Here is a 26,647-nt window from a genome sequence, read left to right as displayed (position 1 = left end):
ATCCTGTCATGATGGACATGGGGCGCTTAGCTAATCACGCAAGAGCCCAAAACTGTTTACCTTTTTTTTCTTTTGACTAGTTTCATATCATACATGATTTCCAAGGTAGTAATTCTAAGGGACTGACTAGATACAGTGGGAGTTTGACTGCTGTTTAATCGAATCTTGACGGACGAGGTACATTATTTCTTGTTCCCTTTGCTAGTGCTAATGCCTTGGCTGACAAGGTACGCCATCTAATAGCTTGGCTAGCCAGCTACCATTTAACCGTGAACAAAGTTCAGCTAAAACACTGAAGCGTAAATGCAGCGTCTACAAATAAAAATACAAAAAAATACAAAAATGAAATATAATAGTCATTTATTGTCTGAACAGAATTGAAAACAATTCAAACAATCAAAAAAAAAGGTGACTTTGTACAAAATATTTCTTCCAAATGTACATAAAAACATACTTCTTATAACTTACAACTTAACTTTATTTCTTCCATCAACGGGATGCGGACGTCATTTTATTGCTGCTGCTTCACTCCTACAATCTATGAAGTCAAAAACAAATACGAAGAGGCCAACTTATAAGAAAGTCACGTGACCAAGCCTTGAAATTGGTGCAGGATGAATTGTCTCTTGTCAACCACTGGATGGCAGCGCCAGCACTGAGCATCACGATACAGTAGAACACACGCCGTCTCATTGACACACAAATAGAATTCAATTACATTCACACGCACACACACACACACACACACACACACACAAAAAAAACAACACACACACTGAGGCTCACTGCAAAAAAAAAAAAAAAAATAGGAGGACAATATGAATACAATGTTGAGCTGTTAAAAAATTAATCTTAAGTTCAGAACAAAATGGTTTCCTTCATTAAAGCAAAGCTGGACAAACATTTCCCGTACCTGCCACCATCATTTTTGCTTAAACTGTGAATTCTGCCTAGTAACAAGCACAAGGGCTGGGGAAACTTAGTGAGGCTTGGTGTTCGTTTTTTTTCACGTGTAACAGTATGGATACGCAAGCCTCAATTATCCATATTCATAACTTCAATAAAACAAAATTGTGTCTGCTCACCTCCAAATGAAATGTAACAATAGCGCTTTTAAGTAAGTGTGGCAACGCTACGAGGGTATAAATAAGTAGCGCTAAAAATAAATACGACAATAAATAAAAAAGGTAGTGAGGGAAGTTGACGTGGCTGACAAAGTTGTACGTCGGTGAACATTTTAGCCAAATTGTCACAAACATTGTGCTGCATGACTTCATTTTAGTGTAGCATAATTTTAACCGACTGACAATGTGTTTTTTTAATCACTGATCGGAATATATTACTGGATAACCCATACACGCCCGTGCAAGCCGTTGAAGCCGCAGGGCGGCCATCTTGCTCCTCCCATCGCCATGCCGCCGACAAATTCGGCCTTCGGAGGACCCATCAGCCTTGTGAATTTGGGCACAGGCTGTATGTATATGTACTGATTAGACATATACAGCTCATAGGCAATTAGTCAAATGTTCTTCAATTTCGATACTGTAAATGTATAGGCTCGTATGCAGAGAAACGTTTCTTTGGAGGAGCAATATGACGGGCCTCGCGGCTTCAAAAGACCTGGCCTATCGGCTATCCAGTCATATATTCAGATCAGTGGTTTTTATGAAAGGAAAAACAAAATTCTTCCTAACGAGTAGTGTGGCTACATCATGTCAGTTGAGGACAGTTTACTAACTAAAAAAAAAAAAAAAAAGTTTTAATAGCACATTTTACAAGATTAATCTTACAAGAATAAAGGGACTTTCCCCCTAAAATTATAAATTTACATTTGTTAGAAAAAAAAAAAATCTTAATCTCACAATCGTTTTTTTCTTTCAATAAATCCTAATCTTACAAGAATGTGGTTTTGTTTTATAAAAATACAATTTTATGAAAATAAAATTTAGAACAATCATTTTGTACAGAAATAATTTTATAAGAATAAAGCCTTTTTTTTTTAGAAAAACTTAATCTTATTTTTAAATTCTTATTTTTTAAGTCCTCATATGAGAACAGCTCATTAAAAAAAAATCATAATTGTATGAGAATAAAGTCGCATCTTTTGTAGGAAAGGGTCGCAATCATACAATAACCTTTTTACATAAATTGCAATTTTACAAGAATAAAGTCGGATTTTTTTGTCTGAATTGCATAAGAATAGTTATTTTACAATCTTGCTGGAATAAAAAAAAAAAGAGCAACATGTCTTAATTTTTTTAGAAAAAAAAGGCATAATCTTATGAGACCAAAATCATAGCTATGTTACATTCTTAACATTTTTTGGGGATGATACAAAAAGAACAAAAAAACGTTTTTTTACATAATAACTACGGTGACGACATTGTGCCAGCAGTGGGCGTCATTTTGTTGACGTGAAAAAAAAAAAAAAAAAAAAAAAAAAAAGTCAGCGCAACAACATTTTGTAAGGCAGTGCATCAAAAACGACGACGACCAAATCAAACAATCCTAGTGACAGAAACAGCTAGCGTGACGAGATTGTGCCAGTGGCAGAGAGGGCGCTTTCGCGACGTCACAAGCGCCAGACCAGTGTATGTGCTCGCCAGCAGGTGGCGCTCCTTTCTTTTTCACCATGTTATTTCTTCTTCTGTTGTTTTTCATCCGAGCAGCTCGACTTACCCCTTTTTGTTTGCTCAAGCACCTTCGAAAGAAAAAACTACTGGCTCTCGATACGAGGAGGTAAGTCCAACAAAGAGGCTACGGCGGCGTCCCTCAGGGAGTGCAGTCGTGCTTGTAGTAGCCCCGCTTAAGCGCCTCGGAGGCGATGCTCTCGGCCGAGCGTCGCTGGTCCAAGTCCAGCAGGACCTGCAGGAGGTGGTTGATGTCGGCCTTCAGGCCCTGCTGCTGCATCCAGTTCTTGAGCAGCTCGTAGACTTTGTCGCCGGCCGCGCCGCCCTCCGCCTGGCGGATGTGGTTGTCGCTCACGCCGATCATGCGGAAGAACTTGTTGTGGATCCGAACGTCCAGGTACTTGTCGAACAGGTCGAAACTCTTCTTCAGTGACTTCTCAGACTCTGCAAACAAAACGAGTCACGCTATTAGACTCAGGCGTGCCCGTGTTGAGTGAACAATTGCCATAATTGTCGTCAAATCTAAAAGGTAACATTTGACTTTAATTATTATTATTTATTTATTTTTTCCCGTGAAGTGTCATCCGGGGAAGCGTCGGCCCGGCTTTTCCTACCTTGCAGCGGCAGCAGGCGGTGCTGCAGAGGATCCTCCTGAAAAAACAGACGAGACTTGGTGAAACAGAAAAACACAAAACATCAAAAAAGACCTTTTCCGAGCGATCCGAACCATGGCGGTGGCGCTTATCCTGCACGGTTCGGGGCTCTGCTGCGGGCTGTCCCCGGACGAGGCGGCGGTGGGCAGCGCCGACAGGCTGGTCTGCGACGAGCTGGTGGTGTTGGGCAAGCTGTCGCCCAGCCCGCGGTCCTCGTCCTCCGGGGGCGGCGACGCCTTGTTGTTGGTCATGCCCGCCTGCGTCTCCTGCAGCAGCGGACGCGACTCCGGACGGGAGTGGTCGCCCTCCAGGCCGGCGTTACGACTGTTCTGGCACTCTTCCGCTGTGGGGGCGCTCTCATCCTAACGAAAAAACAAAATCGGATTTAGTTGATGGTTATTCGTCATCAATTGGTTGACATAACACAGCGCAAAAGCCAGGTTAAAAAAAAACAATTTTTAAATACTTTTTCCACTTTTAATGGATGGATGCTCTACCAATACACTTTTAAGAAATCTTAGTAAGGAAAATGTAACTGAAATAATGTGGTTGCAAAAGTGTACGTATAACTGGGGATTTGGCTGCTTTCAGGATTAACCAAACTTCAAATTCAAATGGGAATCGGCATTTAAAGTTACTATGACAACGCCCTACACCAAAAGTTCAGATATTCTAGTCGGCTTTTCCTGGCATTTTTTTCTTCTTTCTAGCCGATGTCTGAAAGGTTTTGTGCTACCACTGTAATGCCATGAATTAATTCCAATTGAACCCAAAAATATTTTGACTTCTTTCCCCAATAATAAATAAATAAAGTCACTTAAAAAAAAAAGAAAAAAAAGTTGCAATAGGATTTCTTGGGGACAAAATAAAGCAATTTTTTTCTGTTCTGTTATATATATATATTTTTTTTTTAAAGCGGTTTACTGACAAGCTGTTCACTATCGGCACCCTTTCACCGAGTTACCCCAATGTAAAGCTGCCAGTTAGGAACAGCTGGTTTGACACCTTACACCAGGGTTTCGCAAACTTCATGGTTTTTTTGCCAGGTACCCCCCCCCCCCCACTGTAATGCCATTAATCCATTCAAGCTCGGAAAAGTACTTTTGTTATGTGTTAAAAAACAAAAAACAAAAAAAAAAACAGTGTTTTGTATAAAAGCATCAAATATGCTAAGAATATAAAGATCGAAACTGGTTATCTAAAGTGTTATATACTGTAGTATTTGTGTGTTGGATGTGTACCCCGTGAGTAGCGTGCTCAACTTGAGCCAAGAAAAACCTGCACGTTCGTTTTAGACTTACAATCGGAATCTTGACGATTTCGCTGGTGTCGCAGTGACTTTTGGCGCCTGTCAAAAAAGCCGACAAACGGCATTTGTTAGTAAAATGACGACGTCGTCACTGAAACGTGGCCCGGGCCGGGACTCACACATTCCCTCGAAGGAGCAGCGCTTGGCGACGAACCACCACACGGCCAGTCCGCCGACCGCCATGGCGATGAGGAGGCAGCTCAGCAGGGGAGCCACTGCAACAAAAGCGAGGCCGGTTAGTAAGAAAAGCGACGGGTCGCTGAAAAACAAGGGGGGGGGAAAATAACAGATGGGCATTACTGATATCACCCCGCGAGGCGGGTGTGGGCGGGGTTCGGCCCGGCGGCGTTTGAGTGGGTGACGGGTCTCGCTTGCGGCACACCGTGTTGGAAAAGTGCGTGCACTTCTTCACCTCCTCCTCCTCACCCGCTTTGCACCTGAAGCCAATCCATCAAGCAATCACCATGGATACACCACATTTCCACGTTTGATTGGTTGACTTAATGGATTAAAAAAAAAAAATTGGTGGGGGGTGACTTACTTGGCGCAGCGTTTGCAGACCTCGCAGGCCTGATCTGGCACGCAGAAGGTTCCGGCTCGGCACTGACACCTGGTGTCTGACGTGGTGGTGCAGGACGCCGTCTCCATCTCGTCTGTGAGCAGTTTGCACAAAATCAACACAGCACATGTGGAACTTTCAAGAACACAAACACATTTTTGTCTAATATTTGTCATAGTATTTTTTGTCGTCATCTAATATTGTGTATTTTTGTACACACACATTAGGGGTGTAAATCTTTGAATGTCTCACGATTCGATTCGATTCCGATTTTTGGTCCTGCGATTCGATTCAGAATAAATTTTCGATTGGGAGCGATTTTTGATTCAAAATGATTTGATTCACAATAATTTTTTGCTTCAATCTATAGATGTGCAAGGAATTGTAATGATCTACTCCAGTCTGACTCGCTAATGCTAATTAGCGCGCTACTCGCGGCACTTTTATCACTCAAAAGAACGGCTCCACGCTGAAAAAAAAACTTTTATTGGAATAACTTGATCGTGACTTTTTCCTTCTACTCTCTAATGTGGCTACAACTTAACAGTGTATCAGACAGTGTGGAACCACACTGCCCCCTCAGTGGCCAAATCGGGTACAACATGAACAGTGCTCCAAATAAAAGGCACACACAGACAAAGGCAAGACGGTATAAAATAATTTAAATAAAATCAATTTTGGGACATTAAAAATAAATTCTGAATTGTACCAAATGAGAATCGATTTTTTGGCACACCCCTAATATATATATATATATATATATATATAAATAAATAAATAATTGTAGTGTTAGATTTTTCTGCAATTTTAGCTTTTTTTTAAGATTCGTATGTTTTCTTGACTAAGATGAATTTCTCTTGCGTTTCACCTCCAAATACAATTACATGCTTTGTCCAGCCGCAAAGATGTTTTCCCAGGTAGGTGAAAAGAGGACACCAGGTAGTTTGGGTGTGGAAACATTCCGAGTCACAGGCAAAGAGGAGCGATTATCCCCAAAGTGCGAGCTGGCGTAACAGGAGCCCCTTTTCAAGCGGGACACAAAGACACCACGCCCGGACCGGGGCAGGTAAGCCCCCTCCTCCTGGGACGCGCTCCCATTGAACGGCGGCAAACAAAACCACAAAAGACACGCCCTTTCTCGCCGAGTAACTTCATCACTTGCCTTTGTCGCGGTGGCGTCTCGAAGAGCACAATAAAAGAAAAAAAGAAAAAAGAAAAACAAGGATCCACTTTCTCTAATGGCCTGGTTAGCGAAAACAGGAAAAGTCCACTGGAATGACTTCCTGCTAAATTGAAAAATTAGGATTAAGGTTTTGAATTGGAATTAGCATTACTACTGGATTTCAGATTCTCCCATCGACAGAAAACAAAAAGAGAAAGAGGATGCAAACTGTTGCATTTATCTTATTTTTTTTTATTTTTTTCTCGTTCCAATATCTCTGTATTTTAAAATACTAGAGCATTACTACTCCAATAGTTTTTTTTTTTTAAATTTGTTTAATTTTTAGTATTTTTCATGTCTGCAATATAAATTTCCATCTTTTTGTGCAACGTTTTCTATCATTTTTTCCTAAATTTTTAAATTGTATTGTTCATCTAATATTTAGTATTGTTCATCTATTGTCTATTTTTCTGATAACACTTTGCATCTAATAATTTTCACACTTTTCCTCAAATATGTTTGCATTTTCCGGATTTTTCATTTTTGTCTAATATTTGTATTGTTTTCTACCATTTTGACAAATTGTGTTTTATGCATCATCGAACATTAGGTATTTTGTAGCACAACTGTATTCTGTAATTACTTTTATTTCATAAAGTTAAAATGTCCTACAACGCCTCTATTTTCTATTCAGTTGTCCATATTACATGTCAATAGTTTTCAAGTGATTTATCTTGATGTTACTCTTTAACAGTATGTCACAAAAATTTGAAGTGGGGTGCGCATACTTCTTCTGTCCACTGTAAGTGTTTACCTTGTCGACAGTGCGTGCAGGGCAGACATCGGTCCATGCCGTTGGAATGTTCCGTGTACGTGTGTCCTTGCTCGCAGGGAGCGCAAACCCCCTGCTGGTAATCAAGCTCGCACTCCTTCTGCACAAACGCCCCTGATGATGACAACAAAACCCAAACATGGCCAAGGTCAACAATTTGCAAAAGCCCTGTTGATTTGTGAAACAAATTTGATTTTGGCTGATATGCAAGTCAGGGCACTTTTCATATTTTAATCCAATTTTTTAAATTTAATATCTTGATGTTTTTCCATGTAATATTTTTCTTAAAAAAAAAAAAAAATCTAATATTTTCTTTATCTAAAATAGCGTCATTTTTCCTTTCATATTTTTTTTCCCCAATACTTGTTTTTTATTGCTTTCTATTATTTGTCCAAGTGTGTGTATTTTATTTATTGTTTTTGTATTTTTTATCAAATATTTCTGTCTTTTGCATCTATTATTTTTGGATTGTTTCATTTTGGCATTTCCCCTCCAATATGCGTGTATGAGCCATCTTTTTATTTTTTGTATTTTTTCCATCTAATATTTATGCTTTATAATATATATATATTTATTTTATTTTTTGTCTGTCTAATACTTTTGCATTTTTCAGTAATTGATTTACATTTCTCTTTTTTTTTTAATTTCCATCTTTTTCTTTTGGAGTTAGGTTTCTTTAACACACTATTTTGACATTTTTTTATCTAATGTTTGATGAATATTTTTTAAGCTAATGTTTTTACTTTTCATGTAATATTTCAGATTTTTCACCTAAAAAATTTGCATCATCACCAAATATTTTTGCAATTTTCCCCCAATTTTTGTGTATTTTCTATCTCTGTTTAAACAAAATCATCACAATCCCCCCCCAATCTAATATTTGTACATCTTACACCTAATATTTCAGTTTATTTCCCATCTTTTTGCAAATGTTTTGACAAAATCCGAGCATAAAACGGACGTACCGGCCTGGCAGTTAAGACAGCAGAGGCCTTGGTAGTGGTACTGCTGGTTCTCCACGCAGGTCCTATGGCGGCGCAGGAGGGTGATGTTCCTGAAGTCGTCGTCTGTGGCGGCGGACCACTGGGCTGCGGGGGGTTGCTCGGCCGCTCGGCACGGCGAACTCGCGAGGAGGAGGAGGAGGAGCGTCGCCAGGAGCACCTGAGGTGTGAGAGCAGACAAAACAAAACAAAACAAGACTTTGCTTTATTGACATGGAATGCGGTTGCACAGACCAGCTCTTTCAGCGGAGTCACATCAAAGGCCAAGAAGATTCTTCATGGGTTGCTTTCTGCCTGCAATCTGCACGGTGATTCGGAACATCTGACTAGAAAATTTTTCCGTGGGAACGCAATTAATGCATCAGCACCCTACCGCGTGTGTGACGCTACATGCTTATGACATTTGTTTACTAGAGCGCTTGTCCTTATTTGCGTCACGGGTCAGCTGGAGCCGATCACCGGCTGACTTTGGGAAAAGGTACACCCTGGACCGATCGCCAGTCAATCAAACGGCACATATAGATAAAAAAAAAACGGTTTACACCTATGGACAATTAGGTGTCTCGAATGAAGCTAACCTACATTTCTGAGATGTGGGAGGAAGCCCGAGTGCCTGGAGGGCCCCATGGAAGCACGAGGTCAATCAACATCAAAGGCCACACAGGAGGTCTTGAGCCAAGAGTTGATGCCAAGACTTTAATGACAACAAAATAAACAGATTCCACACACACACACAAAAAAAATAAAATTTAAATAAAACAAGACAACTTGCCAGATGATTGTGCAAGCAATCCAACAAAAAATTAAATAAACATTTGCTTGTTGCAGTCACTTGATTTATTTTGTGCGGCTTAGAAATAAAAAAAATGGCTGTACTTCTACACTGCATTTGTATTATTTTTAAAGAAATGACAAGAACGACAGTTTTGATACATTTTCAATTTGAAACTTCTGCTCGGAGCGACAGTAGTTAGCTAAAAGAGTTTTATTGATGCTAACCTCGCATGCAGGAGATGATTTATGATGCCCCCCACATTTTTGCCTCTACAAGTGGCCTACTTTCCAAAATTACTTCTTTTTTTCTTTTTTTTTAACAAATAATCAAACATGAAAGAGTTTTGATCCACATCATTTCAAACCAGCGTTAGCCAATATGGTTTTGTGGCTAAAGACAGGCTAGCATACGTTAGCATCATTTTTCAAAAGAGCTTCTTGATCGGACCAACGGCCGGTGTTAGCGGTGTCCGACGCGATAGCAAAGCCATTCATGCGGCAGATAATGGCCGTCTTGTGTAGGTGGGCTTCCCAGAAGAATACTGGGCAGTGCTGCTTGAGTTGAGGGCCCCCGGGCACTGACGTTTTTCTTCGCACGCTTTTCAGTGCGTCAACGTGAGAAGGGCCCATTCACGGGCCAACAACAAGCTTTAGTGTCTCGACTTCAAATGACCCACATTCTTCCAACGCGGATGCTTTGAACGGCCCGACATGCGACACCGATGCAACGCGACACCGCCGGGATAAAGGAGAGGCTGCGTTGGAGGCTTTTGTCTCACACGACACCACACAGAAATCCTTAAATTGAGTTTACCACCGGATTTAATAGCTTCTCGTTATTATATATAAAAAATAAAAACATAAAATACCATCAATTTGAACACTTAATTCAATTTTCAAATGAGTTATAGCACTACGTACGTATGGAGGACCAAAACTGCCAAAATTCGAAATAAATAAATGACTAAAAGTGAAAATAAAAACAAAAATAAAAAATATAATTTGAAAATTAAATCACAAAAAATTAATATAAATGAAAAAAAAAACACACAAAAACTTATATAAAATAACTACATACATTTGTATTTATTTATTATTATTATTTTTTTCACTTTTAGTCATTTATTTATTTTGAATTTTGACAGTTTTGGTCGATAGTGACAGGACGAAATGTTATTCAAATGAGGGTGTGTGTCTTGAGTTGGACTGTGCCGTTGCAAACTGCCTTTTATTGGTCGAGTGAGCGGCTTGGCGAAGAAGGAAGTCTCGCCGGCTTGTTGCATGGAGAGCTCCAGCAATGGACGACTATCTTGTCCACTGTCACCACAACTTGCGACTTGCTTGGGACCGCATCCTCATTTGAATAAAATTTCGACCTGGCAGTACGGACCAAAACTGCCAAAATTAAAAATAAATAAATGACTAAATAAATGACTAAAAATGAAAATAAAACCGAATATAGAAAATATAATTCAAAAATTATTATTATTATAATTATTTATGTATTTTGTTGTTTTTAGTTCCATTTATATTAATTTTCAAATGATATATTTTATAGTCAGTTTTTATTTTCACTTTTAGTCATTTTTTAAAATGTATTTAATCATTTATTCATTTAGAATTTTGGCAGTTTTGGTCCTACATACGTACGCACTACAACGCAAAATGGCTCTCAAACCCACGGCCTAGGGCCCATTTGCGGCTCACAGGATGATATTTTGCGGCCCCCTATACTGGACATCAAACTTTAATATTAGTGCGGCCCCCACCTTTTGTCATGTCGTTGTTTTTGTTGTTGTTGTTGTTTGTTTTGTAATCATTTAAGGGCCACCACAGCTCAGGCTAATGACAGCTTTCGGAAAAATGTAGTTCTGAAGTGACACAAAGCCAAACCGGAGAGATAGGTTGGCCATTTTCAAGCAAAACACGAGACTAAATGTTTTTTGCTTGATCACAGGGGCACCCCGACAGGGCCGCCGCTCCCATAACGCACGGTACGTCACAACCCATCGTCCATAATCAATATCTTGAAAAACTATATTTATTGGGATAAAAGGATACACTTATAGGATGTCAAGGGACAAGTAAAGATGGAGGCTAAATGCGAGAAGCCAAGGAGGAGGACGAGGGAACAAGCGGGACTCCTGGAGTGTCGCCATGCCTTGTTGTCGGGAAGAACTTTTCCCTTCTATCTCTTGTCCTGTGACCCCCCCCCCCTCAACCACCCCATGCCGCCACCCTTCTCCTACTCCCTCTTCTCCTTCCTACTCCTCCTCCTCCTCCTCCTCGCTGCTCACGTCAGACTTTCCAGAGTGGCTGTGAGCAGTCACAATCAGGCCTTTTACATCTATCCAAACATTGGACACAGGCAGAAGAGAGAGGAAAGGCGGGCGATGGGGGCGGGGGTATGTTTGCTAGTGGTGGTCCTGCAATTCTTGGACACAGTGCGTTTTTGTGTGAGAGCACAGCGGGAGGCGGACGTCAAGAACACTTGATGAAGCGAAGGCTCGCGTGAAAAGATCTGCGAGGAAGCACATGTGCGCCGCGGACATAACAGGAAAAAAAAAAGGCCTGGGAAAAAAAAAAAAAAAAGAAGACAACTGGTGATCTTAAAGTGCAACGCTACACCAGCACGACAAGAGTGTGACATCGCAGGAAATGTTGGGAAACGGTCGCTATAATACGAGACCCCGAACAAATGCCTGGTTCACTCATGCAGAGATAAAAATGTGGCCACGCGAGCGAAGACTGGCCGCAAGAAGTTATCACGAACAGTTATCACGTTCACTTGGTGAAGCTACGCTAAGCTAGCCGTGTCTCATGCTGTCATTAAAGTGTATTCAAGGCATTTTAACTATGTCTTTTTCGCCAATACAGACTACTTCAAGCAGGTTGCGATAACGATGCTAGCATCTAAGTTAGCCTAAAAACATGCTACGATTAATTGAGATCACCATAATGCAGAAAATAGCCTTATTAAAGAAATGCTATAGTCAACAAAAAACATCAACAGTGTTACCCGTTTTCTTTGGAGGCTAGTGTAAGCTAGCCTTGATTTATGCTACAAACTTTATTGATGTTTCTATACATCTTTTTCGCCAACACAGACTACTTCAAGCAGGTTGCGATAACGACGCTAGCGTCTAAGCTAGCCCTAAAACACGCTATGATTAATTGAGATCACCATAATGCAGAAAATAGCCTTATTAAAGAAATGCTATAGTCAACAAAAAACATCAACAGTGTTACCTGCTTTCTTTAGAAGCTAGTCTAAGCTATCCTTGATTTGTGCTGTCATTATAGCTTATTGATACCTTAACGCAAAAGTGTGAAAAAAAACTTTTAAAAGTTTTTTGCCGCACTTTGGTCACTTGGTCGAACCTACTCATCGAGCCTTGACTTCTGCTGTCATTTTAGCTTATTTATGGAACATTAAGACAAACATAATATCTTAAAAATGCTAGTTTATTTTTATTTTTATTATCAACAAAACATACTGAATAGTTTTGGCAACGTTTCTTGCCACTTTGCGGTCACTTGATGGAAGCTAGTCTAAGCTAGCCTTGACTTATGTCGCCATTATAGCAATGAGAAAGCTCAAGGTCAAGATTAATTTGTAAAAACGGTTTTATTGTCAATAAAAAGAAAGCATTAAAATGGTTACAAAGGTTTCTAACACTTTACGGTCACTTGGTTGAAGCTACTGTAGTATAGCCTTGACTTGAGCTGTTATTATAACTCACTGCAGGTAGTAACACACTCGCAACCTAGTTTTGTCAATGTTTTTTTGCCACCCTGCAGCCCCTTCCCCCCCCAAATTTTTTTTGAAAGCATCTCTTTTGTTTTTATTGAACATTTAGCGCCGCCAAGTCTGCCTGTATAATAAATGATCATTTCAAAACGGCCAACAAAACAACAGCAGCCGCACAGACAACTTCTTTACATGCAACATTCCCTCAACACGGCGTGTAAAAGTTGACATGTTTATCCACATTAGCGGCGTCAAGTTCGAGCACATAAATATTTTTGGCTAGCAACACTGCGGCAACACTAGAAGAGAGGCGGTGGCGGCAGGGGGTGACCGTAACCCCAGTGCAGAAAGCCTCCAGAAAAGCCTCCAAAAGCCACAATCCCTGGAGGAGGTCCAGTCCACTTAGCACAGAGTGCCATTGTGATGACGATGGCGCTTGTGCTCAAGTTAAAGCAATTAAAGTCGCAATCAAATGAAGGAGGAGGCTTCCTCTCCAAAAAGGGTTCCTCTACTGAGGACAGGACATCCGCAGAGCTGCTTATCAATGGGCCATTTTAGCGGCGGCCATTTAGCGAAAGCGCGCATCCTCCAAGTGACTGTACAAACAAGGCGGCAAGCGGCAAACAAAAGGAAGGGCACGTTTATTCAATATTGTCCAGATGATTTTAGTCAGAGCCGAGCACTAAGCAGGGACGACGTGTCCCCTATTACAGGGCTGCATCCTGGCCGCCATCATGCTTTTCTCATTAAGGGCGAATCATCCAGCAACAACGGTTCCAAACTTGAGCAACACGAACAGGGATTAGAGGTTTTAAAATGGTGTATTTTCCAAATGCGAACTGGTCGTTGCTAGCGTACGGTGGCGCTTTGACTTGAAAGCATAAAGGGATACTCATTTAGCCATTTTCAGATGTGAGAAGGAAATATTTTGTCTATAATTAATGTGATAACTTCATTATTTTCAAGTACAATTAATACCTTAAATGTTAAAATGTTTGAATACACAATGTGTAATTATTTTCATTTTATGTTTCATTTACAATAAACTTGAATTGCGACTGGAACTGGGCAATAAATGGCTTGAAGAAAGGGAAGTCCACTTTTTGTGTATTTCTTGTTTATTAGTGGGATTTTTGTTTCATTTATATTTTCGTCCAATATTTGAGTTGTATTTTTCATTTTATACTATATCTTTGTATAATGTACATTTAATGTATAAACATGAAATGGAAAAAACATTTAATGTTTGTAATTTGTCATGTATTCTTTTTTAAATCCTGATATTGTATTTTTGCATTTTTTCCCCCCTTACTTTTCCAATATTTGAGGATTTTTATTATATCGTCTTCATTGAATTTTTGTGTTTTTCCAACTAATATTTCATTTTTATTCTCAGTGTTTTTGCTCTTGATAATGTATTTTTTTCATTCATTGTATTTTGCATCAATCAGAATTTGTTTGGTCTATTATTTTTTTCCTCATTATTTTGTCCGTCTTTGTATTTTTAAACCAGCGTAACTATGTTTGTCAATATTTTTGGATTTTTCCTCTATTACTTTTGTACTTTTTGTGTAAAAAGCAATTTTTTCATGAGTGTATTTTGTCTGACATTTATGTATTTTTGTGAAACATTTTTCTTGATACTGTCTCTAAAATGCTTATGCTTTAATAATTGTATTTCTAGACACAATGTAATACATCAGCATGACTGCTCTGGCTCCCGTCTTGTGGCACCCGCATTAGCAAATCCCTGACGCCGTCACTTTGCTGACGAGAATCATGATACCAAATTTTCCTAGCGTTTCATCTGCAACTCAAACAGTGGAAAAAGCGTTGCAAGTCTGCCGCTGCAGTTCACGCAACGCAGTTAGTCTTTGAGCGCTAGCCAAACAGCGCTAACGCCGTGATTTGTTGCTCCAAGCCAAACAACTCCACTAGATTCCAAACAGCAGGCAGCTGGGAGGTTAAAGTCAACAACGACTCAAACCAACCACTAATCACCAAACTCCGCCCACTTTCCGCACCGAGGGGTTGAAGCTGGCCCCAAGAACCAAACGAGCTCCTCGTAAACGATCGTGACAAACGAGCGACATGCCTCTTCCCCGCCATCTCCGTGCGCGCCTGTCCTTATCGCCGTCGCCTCCCCCGAACCGCGAGCGCGGCGAGCATCCAAACGTGCCCGCGGGCCAAGAGGCGGCCATGTTAACACGTTACAGCTGTTACTGACAAGCCAACAAACGCTGGGCTCAAAGCAAGACTGACATGCGCGCGTTGAATGACGACTGAGCGTAATGAGTGCACAGTAATTGCAGAGCGAGTTCAAATATGACATGAATGTAATTGCACTTGGCTGCATTGACCTCATCAAGGCCTGCAAAACAATTCTGTCACTGTAAGTCGATGGCAGCCAAAAAATCCACTGAGCAAGCTGTTCAGTTTGGTTGAACACATAATACTAGCAAATCCGAAACCTAATTTAGACCGGCAGTCCCCAACCACCAATTTGTGGGTTAAATTGGTGCCAGGCTGCAGAGACACTGTACAAGTAATCTTTTATGACCAGCGGCGATGGGTGCTAATGAGGCTAACCGCTCTGCTGTTTCAACCATACGTATAAAGACGGCCTTGTCGGATGGACATTTGGCTTCTTCTCAGACCAATAAATGGTGAATCCAGTAGACAGACGTGTCATAAGTCTTCGTTAAATTGACCAATTAGAAGACTTAATGGCAAAAATGTGATTAAACTAGTCGTTCCTAACTTGGGTTCGATTGAACCAAAGGAAATTGGTGTGTCAGTCTTAGAGGTTCAGTGGAGGTCAAGACACACACACACACTCATAATATGATTCATGATGACATGCAATGCTTGGCTATTATTAGCTATAGGTGATTGCGCAACAATGCTGCAGGGAATTTGGCGCGCTCAGTAGTAGGCTTGTGACTGCTGAGATGGTACATCGTGTGATTTCCTTATTATTGTCATCCATTCATAATAACTATATTGAGCAAAAAAAAAAAAGTAGTTGGACGAATATGTGCAATATGAATTTACATGTATAACGGAACATATGGTGTTCCACACGGTTCAATTCTGAGACCTCTGGTGTTTTCATTGTATCTGCTGCCCTTGGGTTCCATCTTAACTCATTCACTGCCATTGACGGTTGTTGACGTCAAAAATTCATTTGAACTATTTTTATTAGTTTAACATTTTTTTCCACTTTTGTTAACAAGAGTATGAAAACCTATAATTTTTTTATTGTACATTAAGAACAGATATACATTTTTTGATTAATTGTGAGTTTATATATTTATATTATTAGGTATTTTACTGGCTATTTTTCTAATGTCCGGTTCAGTATAACCCCGCCTCTTCCCGTGTGGTTGCCGCGCCCATCTCGTCCTAAGCTGGCTGCTGCGCCCGCCCACAATACTATGGAGCGATGTGTACGCATGCAACGGCATCTTCTTTAAAAGTGGAAATTGGATGGATGTTCAATTCTTCAATAAACATTTGAAACCAAACGGCCGCAAGAAATCATAGTTGAGGAGGAGGGGGGGGGGGGGGGGGGAGCCCTAAGTGGGACCCGAGGCCGGGACCTTCTGCTTACAGGGTGAGTGCACTAACCACTTAACCATTCATCCAGTTAGGTTCAACAGTGCAGACATTTTACTTGTAGTTTACACAAGTGTCAGTCAACCTGGGAATTTAAGACGGCTAATTGTCATGTGAAGGATAATTAATTGCTTTGGACAGAATGTTTACCGACTATCCTGCGAGCATGGAGGTCTCAGAGAAAGTGGGTGTGTGTTTAGTCCGCATAGGCGGGGCGGGGGATGGTTCCGCCCCTGATGACGTCAGATTGAGCACCCGCTCGTTTTCTCCTGTTGGGAGGGGCCGGTGCAGCAGAATGACCTTGAATTTCTCATAAAGGGCGAATGGAGGAAAGCACCACTTTGGTGAGGAATTAGCATTTTAACATGGCTAAAAGCTAAAAAAAAAAAAAAGTAGATTTTTCATGTTACTGCCCCTTTAAGAAAACAGTGATGGTTCTTTTAAAGCACTCCAGAAAATTTGTTGCGTGATGGCAGTCAGCGTCCTAACTGCATGATTTGATTCGCAATGCCAAATTTAGCAATGCTAGTCCAACACAAAACTAAAAGCAAAACTAAAAAGGAACACTTCCTTAAGCTGTAACAAGGTTCCGAACTACAGTACTGTGTTACGCGTTGAAATGGACAGTAAAAATCGAGTCGTCAACAAGACGACTGATCTGGTCGACCTCTGTGAATTATTAGACAATCGTTCCTCAGGTGCAGAGACACAATGGACCTCCTTAAAGTTCCTGGGGTCAAAATGTACTATTCGACAACTTAAAAGCTACAGTACAGGAACTTGCCAGTCTTGTACTCCCTGGAACTAAAAGTTAACACTCAAATATGTTGAGTGCTGCAGACGCAAAGGTTTCTGTACTTCGCCAAAGTACAGGGTCTTATTTCGGCCTCCAATAAATGACCCAGTAAGGAAATTCACACAATAGCTCTCATGGTTCCACACTCGGACACAATGGTCCGAGTTCCCGAGTTGGGAAAGTGCTACTGACTCTTAACATTGAATGTCTCAGTGGTTACTTGGACTCTGAGTGCATCTCCCGCGACGACGAGCCAGCGTAAAAAGTGCGGCAAAGTGTTGAAGTATGCGTGTACAATAGCGTGTAGAACGAGTGCACGAGTGGGAGCGTGTGAAAAGCGGCGGCCCCCTCCTCTCAGGGAGAACAGGAAGCTGAGACAATACAGGGGCTTCATGCGGCACAGTCACAGTCCCAGTCCCCCCCCCGAACAGCCTGCACACACGCGCGCGCACACACACACACACACACAAAACATATCCGCCAGGCAGGATATTTTTAACCGAGCAATGCTTGCAACCCCGCGACACACATTCTTGAGTTTCCTTAGGAGGTGCGCGCGTGTCGCTTGCAGGTTAGGCGACGTCGGCAAACAATCGACGCTAATGAACGTCCAGGCTGGCGCGTGACCCGCGCTGATGTGAAACACATGAAACCGAGAGAAGCCTGCTGGGAGTTTTGGGAGAGTTTTTGTTTTTGTTTTCTTTGCTCGACCAAAAGGACCGCCGATGAACGCCGGCACACAGTCGGACATGTGCGAGGCCCGGGGCGATGGGCAGAGGCTTTTCCAATCTCGATTAGGCCGCTCACAAGACGGCTGGCAGTGTTGAAGAGGAAAGAGGAGGAGGAGGGTGAGGACGAAGACACCAATGTGAGGGGGGGGGGGGGGGGGGTGACTAACAGATTGAAGAATGTACAAGGAGCCTCCGCTTTGCCTGGGCAAATCACATTAGCGCCATCAAAGTGAGCCTTTGTGCTGCGGCATCTGCCGTCACAAAAGGCATCGCAGCAACAATGTGACATTTTCTAAGCAAAAATCTCATTTAATTGCTTTAGGGATGTTTGATCATATATATATATGTCAGTAAATTATTTATTTTTTTAATCGTAATTAGTCGCATGACTTCAATAGTTAGCTCACGATTAATTGCAAATTTGATATCTGTTCTAAATATACAAAAATATTTTTAAATTTCACACGCATTACAACATAAAAGTGGGGGGGGAAATGTTAAACTAATAGAACTTTGGCTGCATCTTTGTCATTGATACAGTACTTTCATAATCATTCATAAAATTGAGTTAAAATTAAAAAGATGTACTGTACTGTAAAAAACAAGTGCAACATTTTTCTGCCACTAGATGGCATAATTGCATTTGTAAGACATGACAGCGCATTAAAGCAACACTAAGGAACTTTCCGTTCACGTTGATTATGACCACATTTCCTATGAGGACAAACCTAAACCTGAGCCAAAATGGCCGCCACATGCCATAAGTTGAAGCTAGCTGGTGTTAGCAAACAGCTAACTATTTGGAAAGTTGAGGTAATGAAAAGGCCCACCGGATTCCTCACTATAAAGACTCAACAAAAGGCAACTGAAAAACACACTGAAAATAAATAAAAAATAATTTTTTTTTGAATAGTTTTGAAAAGTTACTAAAGTAAAAAATGTTCACCCAATACATGTTTGTGCTTATCAGCAGTGTGTCTGTGTCATCCGTTACTTAGCAGTAAAGCTAAATAATAACACTGACGTCTGCTTGAGGCAATCTTGTAAATGATTTATGAGTCTGTGGTAAAATTATTGTATCAATAAACTTGCCGTGCAATGCTAAACAACATTTAAAATGTTAAATGTGACTAGCTGCTTTGCTCTCGTGACCCATTGACGCCATCCCGCCTTGCGCTGGAATGCACACTACTCCGCTGCCCGGGCACACCTGAACAGGTGACACATGCCCGAGTGAGTCAGCCACACTCTGATTGGCCGAGCCAGTCACCTCAGCAACAACACGAGGGCCCCCCTCCGCCCCCCCCCTACCGCGGCTTTGCTAATCCACCGCGTTGACGGAGCACCTGCGCCAGGCGTTGCCGGCCGGTTGCATCATTCCGCGCGGGCGCCGATAAGCTACGTTAGTTTGGCCCGAGCTTGTCCCAGATGTCCGTCGTGCCCTTTTCTGTACTGCGAGATGGGGGTAGTGGACATGGGGGGGCATTTCCTGTGTGAAACCACACCCAGGCAGACTCAAGAGATAGGCATCAAGTTTACAGTTGCAAAACGATGCCCCCTAATATCACGGCATGTGTGTACAGGAAATGGACGGGACAGGCAGGCACGTAGGCGCGCTATCTGTGTGTATTGGGGTGGGGGGGGGGGGGGATTAAGCTGCAGGCAGAGTCGGTGTGTGTGGGTGGATCAAGGGTGGGGGTCCTGTTTCCTCGCATTCCCCCCAGCAACAAGGCCACTTGGCGAGGCCTCCTCCAGAATGTTCTGTGGTTTACACAAAAGATAAACAGCGACGTCGCAGCTCGACATGGGGGGGGCGGGGGGGTGCTCGCACAAGTCGCAAAGGTCTTTGCCGAGGTTTGGGGGGGGAGTGTCACATGACAGTCCACTGATGATAATGTGACGAGGAGTCACAAATAGCATACGCTAACCTGGACTCAAAAAGTAACAAAGCGACACTGTGCCGAGTATGACGACAGCATCGCGATACAGAGAGAATCAATTTTGGGAAAAATTGAACAATAAAGTTGTTAAAGCATAAAAAAACAACAACACAATGCTGCTTTACTTTGCTTAGTTTTACCTCTAAAAAGTAATAAAAGAGGCAATGTCGATCGTTAACATTGGTGTTTCGATAATCGATACTATAATGGTAAGAGAAGACGATGTTTTTTTTTGTTTTGTTTTCAAACAAGTGAAATTTGTAGGGCTGGGTATCAATTCCAATTCCCTCAATCGATTCGATTTCAAGTTTGATTTGATGTTGCTTTTCCCCCCGATATGATTCGATTCACTTCAATCCGATAGATTAATGATTTAGTTTATTAATGAAAGTAAAATTTGTATGAGATATGGGGCGGGGGGGGGGAGTCTCACAAATACGGCTTTATTAAACTAGGACATACAGTGGCAAGCACAGCCGCACAACCATTTAAATGTTCTTCCATTGGAAGGCAGAAGGTACAGTATATCCACCTGTTGCCATTCGTACAACTCATGGCTTCCTGCCAGTAAGTGGAACAGCTTTGTGTTCTATTAAACAGACCCACATTTTACACTGAGATCATCATTACTTCAATAAGACTATTTCTTTTTATATATCTCCCTTTAACTAATCTCCCTAGCTTTTAACCAATTAAGTTGTTTGTTTGCTTATTGAATTTTTTTGTTTGCTTTAAATATGCAACTTGTGCTGACATCTTGCTTTTTATGTTGAAGCACATTGAGTTTATGCTTGCCATATGAAATGTGGTTTATAAAAACAAAATTGACATTGACAAACAGCAAACAGCAAACAGACCTTGCCTCCCTGGGACAGATCATGCAAGGGGGAAAAAAATAGAAACAAAGAAGCATTTGATTGCATTATTGGCGTACAATCGCAAGCCATACACGGTGGCATTTTTGCCGTGAAGACCAAAAAACGTGAAAACGCTGCAGAGGAGTCAACAAGCAATGAGCACAGACAAATTGGCAACGTAAAATGACCGCCAAGGCACTTCCGGTGGCTTCACCCGACGGCGAGTAAGCGGCATTGACTGTCCAATGATATGCAAGTCCATGGTACAAACACACACACTCTCGATTGTCACACGCACACACACACACACACACACACATTAGCTGAATGGCTAACTTGGCAACAGGCGGGTGGCCGGTTCCGGTTCAGTCTGCTCCGGCGGCACAAGTTAATATTGGCACAAAAGCTCATCGAAATTCGCACCCGGCTCTCTACTGTCTTGATCACGCAAATTGTACGTAATTCATCTTAAATAATTATAAATACAACACAAATACACATCTTACAGCATTGTTTGTGTGTGTGTTTTTACTTACGCAGAATTTCCCGACAGCCGGCTTGGCGTTCATGTCGGAAACCTCCGTGAGACTTCTTCAGTCTAAAAAGTATCTTGAATTGAACACGTCACAGTGCGGGTGGGGAAAATGGTGATAAAGAGTAAAAGAAGAGGAACAAACAAGCTAATCCGTCAGCCGACTTCTCTCATGAGTAAAACTTGCGAGCGGCTTCCCTCTACACTTCGCAACTGCCGGTCAGACTCAGCTGCAGTGATTCTTGCCTCTGGCTCATCAGTGTACAGTGACGTCACAGTCTCCACAGCCAATCACGATGAGTTTTTTTTTTTATTAATGCTTTATTGGACAACTTGCATATTAATAACAAACGTCACAAAAGTCACGATAAAGTTCATTCATATTGTTCACACAAGGAACAATTATTGTGATTGATACCAAATCTCAATCTTAGCATCTCATTGGATGAATAAATATAACTCAAAATTTCGAAGTGGACTTCCTTCGTCCTCGGGCTGACTGGATACTTAATGTGTTCAAATTCCCTTATTATTGCATTTGAAAATGTTTAAATCTGTGATATAAAATTGTCTATATTTTGAACCATCAATTTGGTTGATGTTGGAATTGCTCTCATCACTTTATTAAATTGGGCCTGTGTACAAGATATATCGTATCTCGAACAAATATTTCCACGAGTCAGCCAGTTCCCACGGTCGTCAAGAAGATGGGTGATGGACCAGATATTTTTTTATCATCCAATGCGTCAAGAAGAGAGATTTCTTTTTTTTTTACTTCTTTTTTATTTATTTTTTTTATTTATTTTTTTATAAGAGCTCAGTATTGTTCATTCGGAAATGTCATCATCATTGCTCTTTTATTTTTTTTATTTTTTGTGTGTGCGTGTGTGTGAGTGAGTATGTGTGTGTGCGTGCGTGCGTGCGTGCGTGCGTGTATTTGTTAGCTCACCAGAAAACCTATTAGAAAAAATCTCATACCGTTCACCTAAACCGAACACCAGGAGACCCGAGGAAGAGAGATTTCTATTGTTCCACACGGGGGTGCGATGTGGACTGAAGTTGTGAGTGTGCATTCATTTCTAACACAACAAAACTTGTTTACGGAATGAAGACAATTCGATTGGCAGCCGTTCAATTTTAAAGTCACATGCAAGGACTAAATCTATTCCTCCTATATATATTTTTTAACAGACCCCTGGTGAGACAAAACCAAATGCTATTACTATTTAACAGATAGGATTTAAGCCATTTCAATTTTAACACTGCGTTTAAGCATTCAAAATCAATGGCTTGGAGGTCTTTAATAATCTCAGCTTTTCAAATGTAATGGATTTGATTTCTCCAGATAAAACTGAAGTTCATTTGTTTTATGTTTTTTATGAATTGATTAGGTATTGCCAGTGAGTATGCAGGGTAAATACAACAAGCTAAGGACTCCATTTTGGTTAAGTAAATTCTACCAAAGATTGTCAGGTCTCTTTGAAACCATATATTTAATTTAGATTTGCATTCTTGATTTTTTTTTGAAGGATATTGAATATTCATGAGGCAGTGGGGGTCCATGCCTTAACATGTTTCACACAGCGAAATTCCAAGAATACGCAGAAAAAAAATTACATAACATAATACATACATAATATAGTTTTCATAACAGCTTTGTATACATTAAGCTTTTTTTTTTTACTCATTAAAAATAGAATATTGTCTACTGATATAATGAGTAAAAAAAGGATTACACAAGATAATGGATCAGCTGTCGCCATCTTTTTTTTTTTCTTATCTTCTTTGGCTTTGAGGGGGGAAAAAGTAGCAGAATAGAAACAAGACATTCAGAAAAAACTGAGGTTTCCTGCTTGGAATATAAATTAATTTGATAAGCGTTATGAAACAAACAAAGCATAACAAACGGAATTTAATTTAATATAATAATAAGCATTATGATACAAATATGTTTTTTTTTCCAGGCCCCGGGTAGGAGAGGGTGCAGTGGAGTCCTTGAGTTGAGAGGGTAATGTGAAGCGTAAAAAGTCCAAAAAAAATTCAAAGTGAAAATATGAATTTTAAATGAAGATGCCGAGAGAGGAACGCGCGCACTCCAATTCATGGGATGTGCGTTTGTTCAACATCAAGAGACATAAACATCCTGTCCAACATGTCTCCACCCAATGTTAATCTAATCGCATGGCATCTAAAGTGCTACCAGTGTGTGTGTGCGTGTGTGTGTTACGTTCATGGTGGATATACGTCTACCATCCCAGTTCAAACGGCATTTCCCCATGTTATACAAAACAAGATCGAGCCCTTTTTCACCATTAATGACATGTGACCTATGACCTGTACAACTCAATTGAAAAAATAAAAATAAGTTATATTTCATCCCTCCCGACCACCAGGTGGCGGTACTGAAACAGCACGGAAATCCCCCACGCGCATGCGTCACTCGAGAAAGAATTCATAAAAGGACATTTCCAGGGTTCCGGCTGACGTGATCCTCCTGGCGGTCGTTCGGGACTCATAGAGCCGTAGTTACATACGTAACTGTCAATCTTTTTTTTTAGATGCCAAATAAAAACAAAAAAAGGTTTGTGGTTAATCAGAGGCACTTGCGCAACCACATTATGTGAGTTTATTTAATTTTTTTGAATTGAGTTGTTCAGGTTATTGATCGCATAACGGTGGAAAAATAATATATCTAGGTTTTTATATCACATAACAGACTTGTGAACAGGGGTGTGTAGACTTTTATATCAACTCTAGTGTGTGGCTGTATTTTGTGTGCGTTGGTGAGTGTGTGTTCGCAGGAAATGTGGACAAATGCAATTAAAGTGCGGACATTTGCAAATACAAATAAACGTGGCGTCCCTGGGCGGTGTGAAGGAAACAATTACAGCCATTTTTGCGTGCGCTGTCGCGAAAGAAGATGAAACCGCATGATGTCTGCTTTGATAGCTCGTGATTGCGGGCACACTGCTACAAAGAATACATAATAGACTTTTGATCCGCTCTTTTTTTTAGTACAGCTGTGTCGGGAAAGGTAGCCACACGGTTTTCGTGTGTTTTACTTTTGTGTGTTGTCAAGCATCCCGCAATCAAACGAAAAAGTAGATGACAGCGAACATTTCTAACAAAAGGTGTTAAAACAGTGTTCAAAACCGTGCATTCCACACTACTAAAAGAGCAAAGAAAAACATTTTCTTCATGTAGTTAGTCAAACAGTTGAACAAGTGCTAACGTTGCTAGCAAAACCAGCATATCTACTGCTAGTTGACGTAGCTAAAACAAACAAAAAAACAAAACAACTAAAGACACACATGTTAGCATGTAGCTTCATGTTGACTTCTGTTGTTTGCCCATTAAAAAACAGCTAGCCAATCAGTTAGCCAGAGTTAGCCAAACGGGCTAATGTTTGCTCACATAAAACACTGGCTACTAGTTCACTTAGCTGTCCATGCTGACACTCAGGTTACACATTTTTGCCACTAAACTTGTTAAAATAACCCCAAAAAGATTGATTTAATGGCAAATACAAAATATTATACCACAGTAAATCCACACTTTTATTTTAACTACCCATCCAACATATTTTGTACCTCGCACACAGAACAGCGACATAGGGGGGGGGAAGTCAGCTTTGACAGGTAGTGACAGTTTTTTCATAACTGACAAAACAGGTCAGACATCTATCCGCCTGTGCCCGTCATACATCATGTGAGGCGATTGAGGGAATAGCGGGAAGCTGCCCATACCGGAGACAAACAGTATCAGGGTGGCTCACGCTACGTTAGTCGAAGATAAAACTCTGCAGTGAAAATCTGTCGAAGAAAGCTGCGTGTGTCTTGGGAGCACATCCTGTGTTCTTCTACAGGAGGTCAAGTACTGACGACGTGCTGGAAAACAGGAAGTGCGCCGCGGAGTTGTTGGCGAGCTCATCCTGAGCTCCAGGACACTTCACAGGGAAAAGTTGCAATCATTCACGAGCATCTTGGGTTAACAGCCCGTGTATGTGTGTGCGAACGTGTGCTTATGGGTCTGTGTGGTACTTGGTAGCAGCTCTGTCCGCGTGTGTGTGTGTGTTGGCGACTATACCCGGCTTGACCCGCTGACCGGCGGCGGAAAAGGCCGACAAAAATAAAAGGAAGACAAACCTTCCTGCGTGACGTCCGCCGGGTATTGTTTTTGCCAGCTCTGTTTAGGAAGGTTCGAGGTGAGAGGAAGCACAAAAAAAAAGGACGAACAAACTTCAAGTTTGCAGGTGCTAAAACGTAATGCTGCAATGTTGACACAAGGTAGCTGGTTTTGTCGCTTATGTCATCCTGCAATGTTGGCGCAAGCTAACAATTAAAGTATGTGTAAAGCACGGCAGCCTCCGCATATTTGTCTTATCTTGACAAGAGTACAAGCAGAGGACCTACAGTTGTTTTTTGTTTTTTTTTACCATAAAATACAAGTGAAAATAAACAATGTCATGTGTATGTTGGCAACTGGTTGGTGACATCATTACATAAAATAAAAAAAAAGTAGAATGAATAAATAATAAATAAAAACGGTGACTGCAAGTTCACATTGTTGGGTTAGAAAAAAACCCTAAGAAGAACCATGTTAGCATGTGGCTTTATGTTGATTTATGTTATGTAAAAAATAATAAAAAAATAGCTAGGTCGAATCAAAACAAAACAGTAACACAAACTATGAAGCACGTCATCGAGTTATGCTGATGTCTGTTTATTAAAAAACAAAAACTTGATTGGGCAAAACAGGTGGTTTAATCATGTTAATGTTGCTAACATAAAACGGTGATGGCTAGTTCACTTAGCTGCTTGTTCATGTACATATATATACATATATATAAAGTTTACATGCTAGCACTCAGGTTACACCGTTTATTTATTTATATATATTTGGCCATTTTTAGCATCAGGTAGCATTAGCTACAAAACTAGCACTTCCATGTTTAGCATTATGCAGTAGAAACGTGACAAGAGTTCTGTCAAAATGCTAGTCTGCTTGAATTGTGTTAGTTTTGAAAATTGGACAATGGCTTCCAGAGATATTGAGTTCTTTGTGTGGAAAAACATGGTCTTTTTGGGGAACGTTTTTACGTGATATATTGTTAAAAAAACAACAACTCTGGTTTAAAAATAAATTAAAGTAAAACATTCAAACTTTTTTATAAGTAATCAAACAATGTTTATTTATTTATAGAAAACTCCACAAACATGGCTGCCACTTGTGACGTTGCTCCCAATGTGGGTGATGTGAGCTAACTACTAAACTAGCCACTTGCTAGGTTAGGATCTGCTAACTTTACTTTCAAACATGAGTACTTTCGACCAATTCTAGTATTTTGTAGCCAATGTGAATAGAAACGAGTAGTTACTAAGATAGTTTCTTGCTAAATTACGATCTGCCAACTTTGATGATTTGACGATTTTCTTCCAAGTTTATCATCTTGTCTCCAACGTGCAAGTGTCAGGAGACGAGCCTCTTGCTAATTTAGATCTG

At 40.8% G+C, this 26,647-nt stretch overlaps 1 protein-coding gene across 1 annotated transcript; it reads right to left on the bottom strand.

Annotated features, from left to right (window-relative positions):
• Positions 1-343: 343 nt before the first annotated feature.
• Positions 344-21,374, bottom strand: tnfrsfa (tumor necrosis factor receptor superfamily, member a). Its single transcript, XM_086097600.1, has 10 exons — positions 21,150-21,374; positions 8,111-8,306; positions 7,128-7,259; positions 5,134-5,245; positions 4,893-5,029; positions 4,712-4,807; positions 4,585-4,631; positions 3,358-3,645; positions 3,245-3,281; positions 344-3,074 (listed from the first exon to the last, which is right to left on the bottom strand). The coding sequence occupies exons 1-10, from the start codon at positions 21,180-21,182 to the stop codon at positions 2,773-2,775; spliced, it is 1,380 nt and encodes a 459-aa protein (XP_085953726.1). The 5' UTR covers positions 21,183-21,374; the 3' UTR covers positions 344-2,772.
• Positions 21,375-26,647: the final 5,273 nt, after the last annotated feature.

Source organism: Leptonotus elevatus, chromosome 15, assembly GCF_054856555.1.
Source record: "Leptonotus elevatus isolate MCC_2025b chromosome 15, RoL_Lele_1.0, whole genome shotgun sequence".
Lineage (NCBI taxonomy): Eukaryota > Metazoa > Chordata > Actinopteri > Syngnathiformes > Syngnathidae > Leptonotus > Leptonotus elevatus.
This window is presented reverse-complemented; position numbering and strand designations above follow the sequence as displayed.

Bases quoted from the DNA above. Each gene is read 5' to 3' on its own strand.
- tnfrsfa (XM_086097600.1), bottom strand. From the start codon at position 21,182: ATGAACGCCAAGCCGGCTGTCGGGAAATTCTGC. The intron at 5,030-5,133 runs GTAAGTCACCCC...GATTGGCTTCAG, and splicing joins GTCTGCAAACGCTGCGCCAA to GTGCAAAGCGGGTGAGGAGG. The intron at 3,646-4,584 runs GTAAGTCTAAAA...TTTTTTCGTTAG, and splicing joins AAATCGTCAAGATTCCGATT to GATGAGAGCGCCCCCACAGC.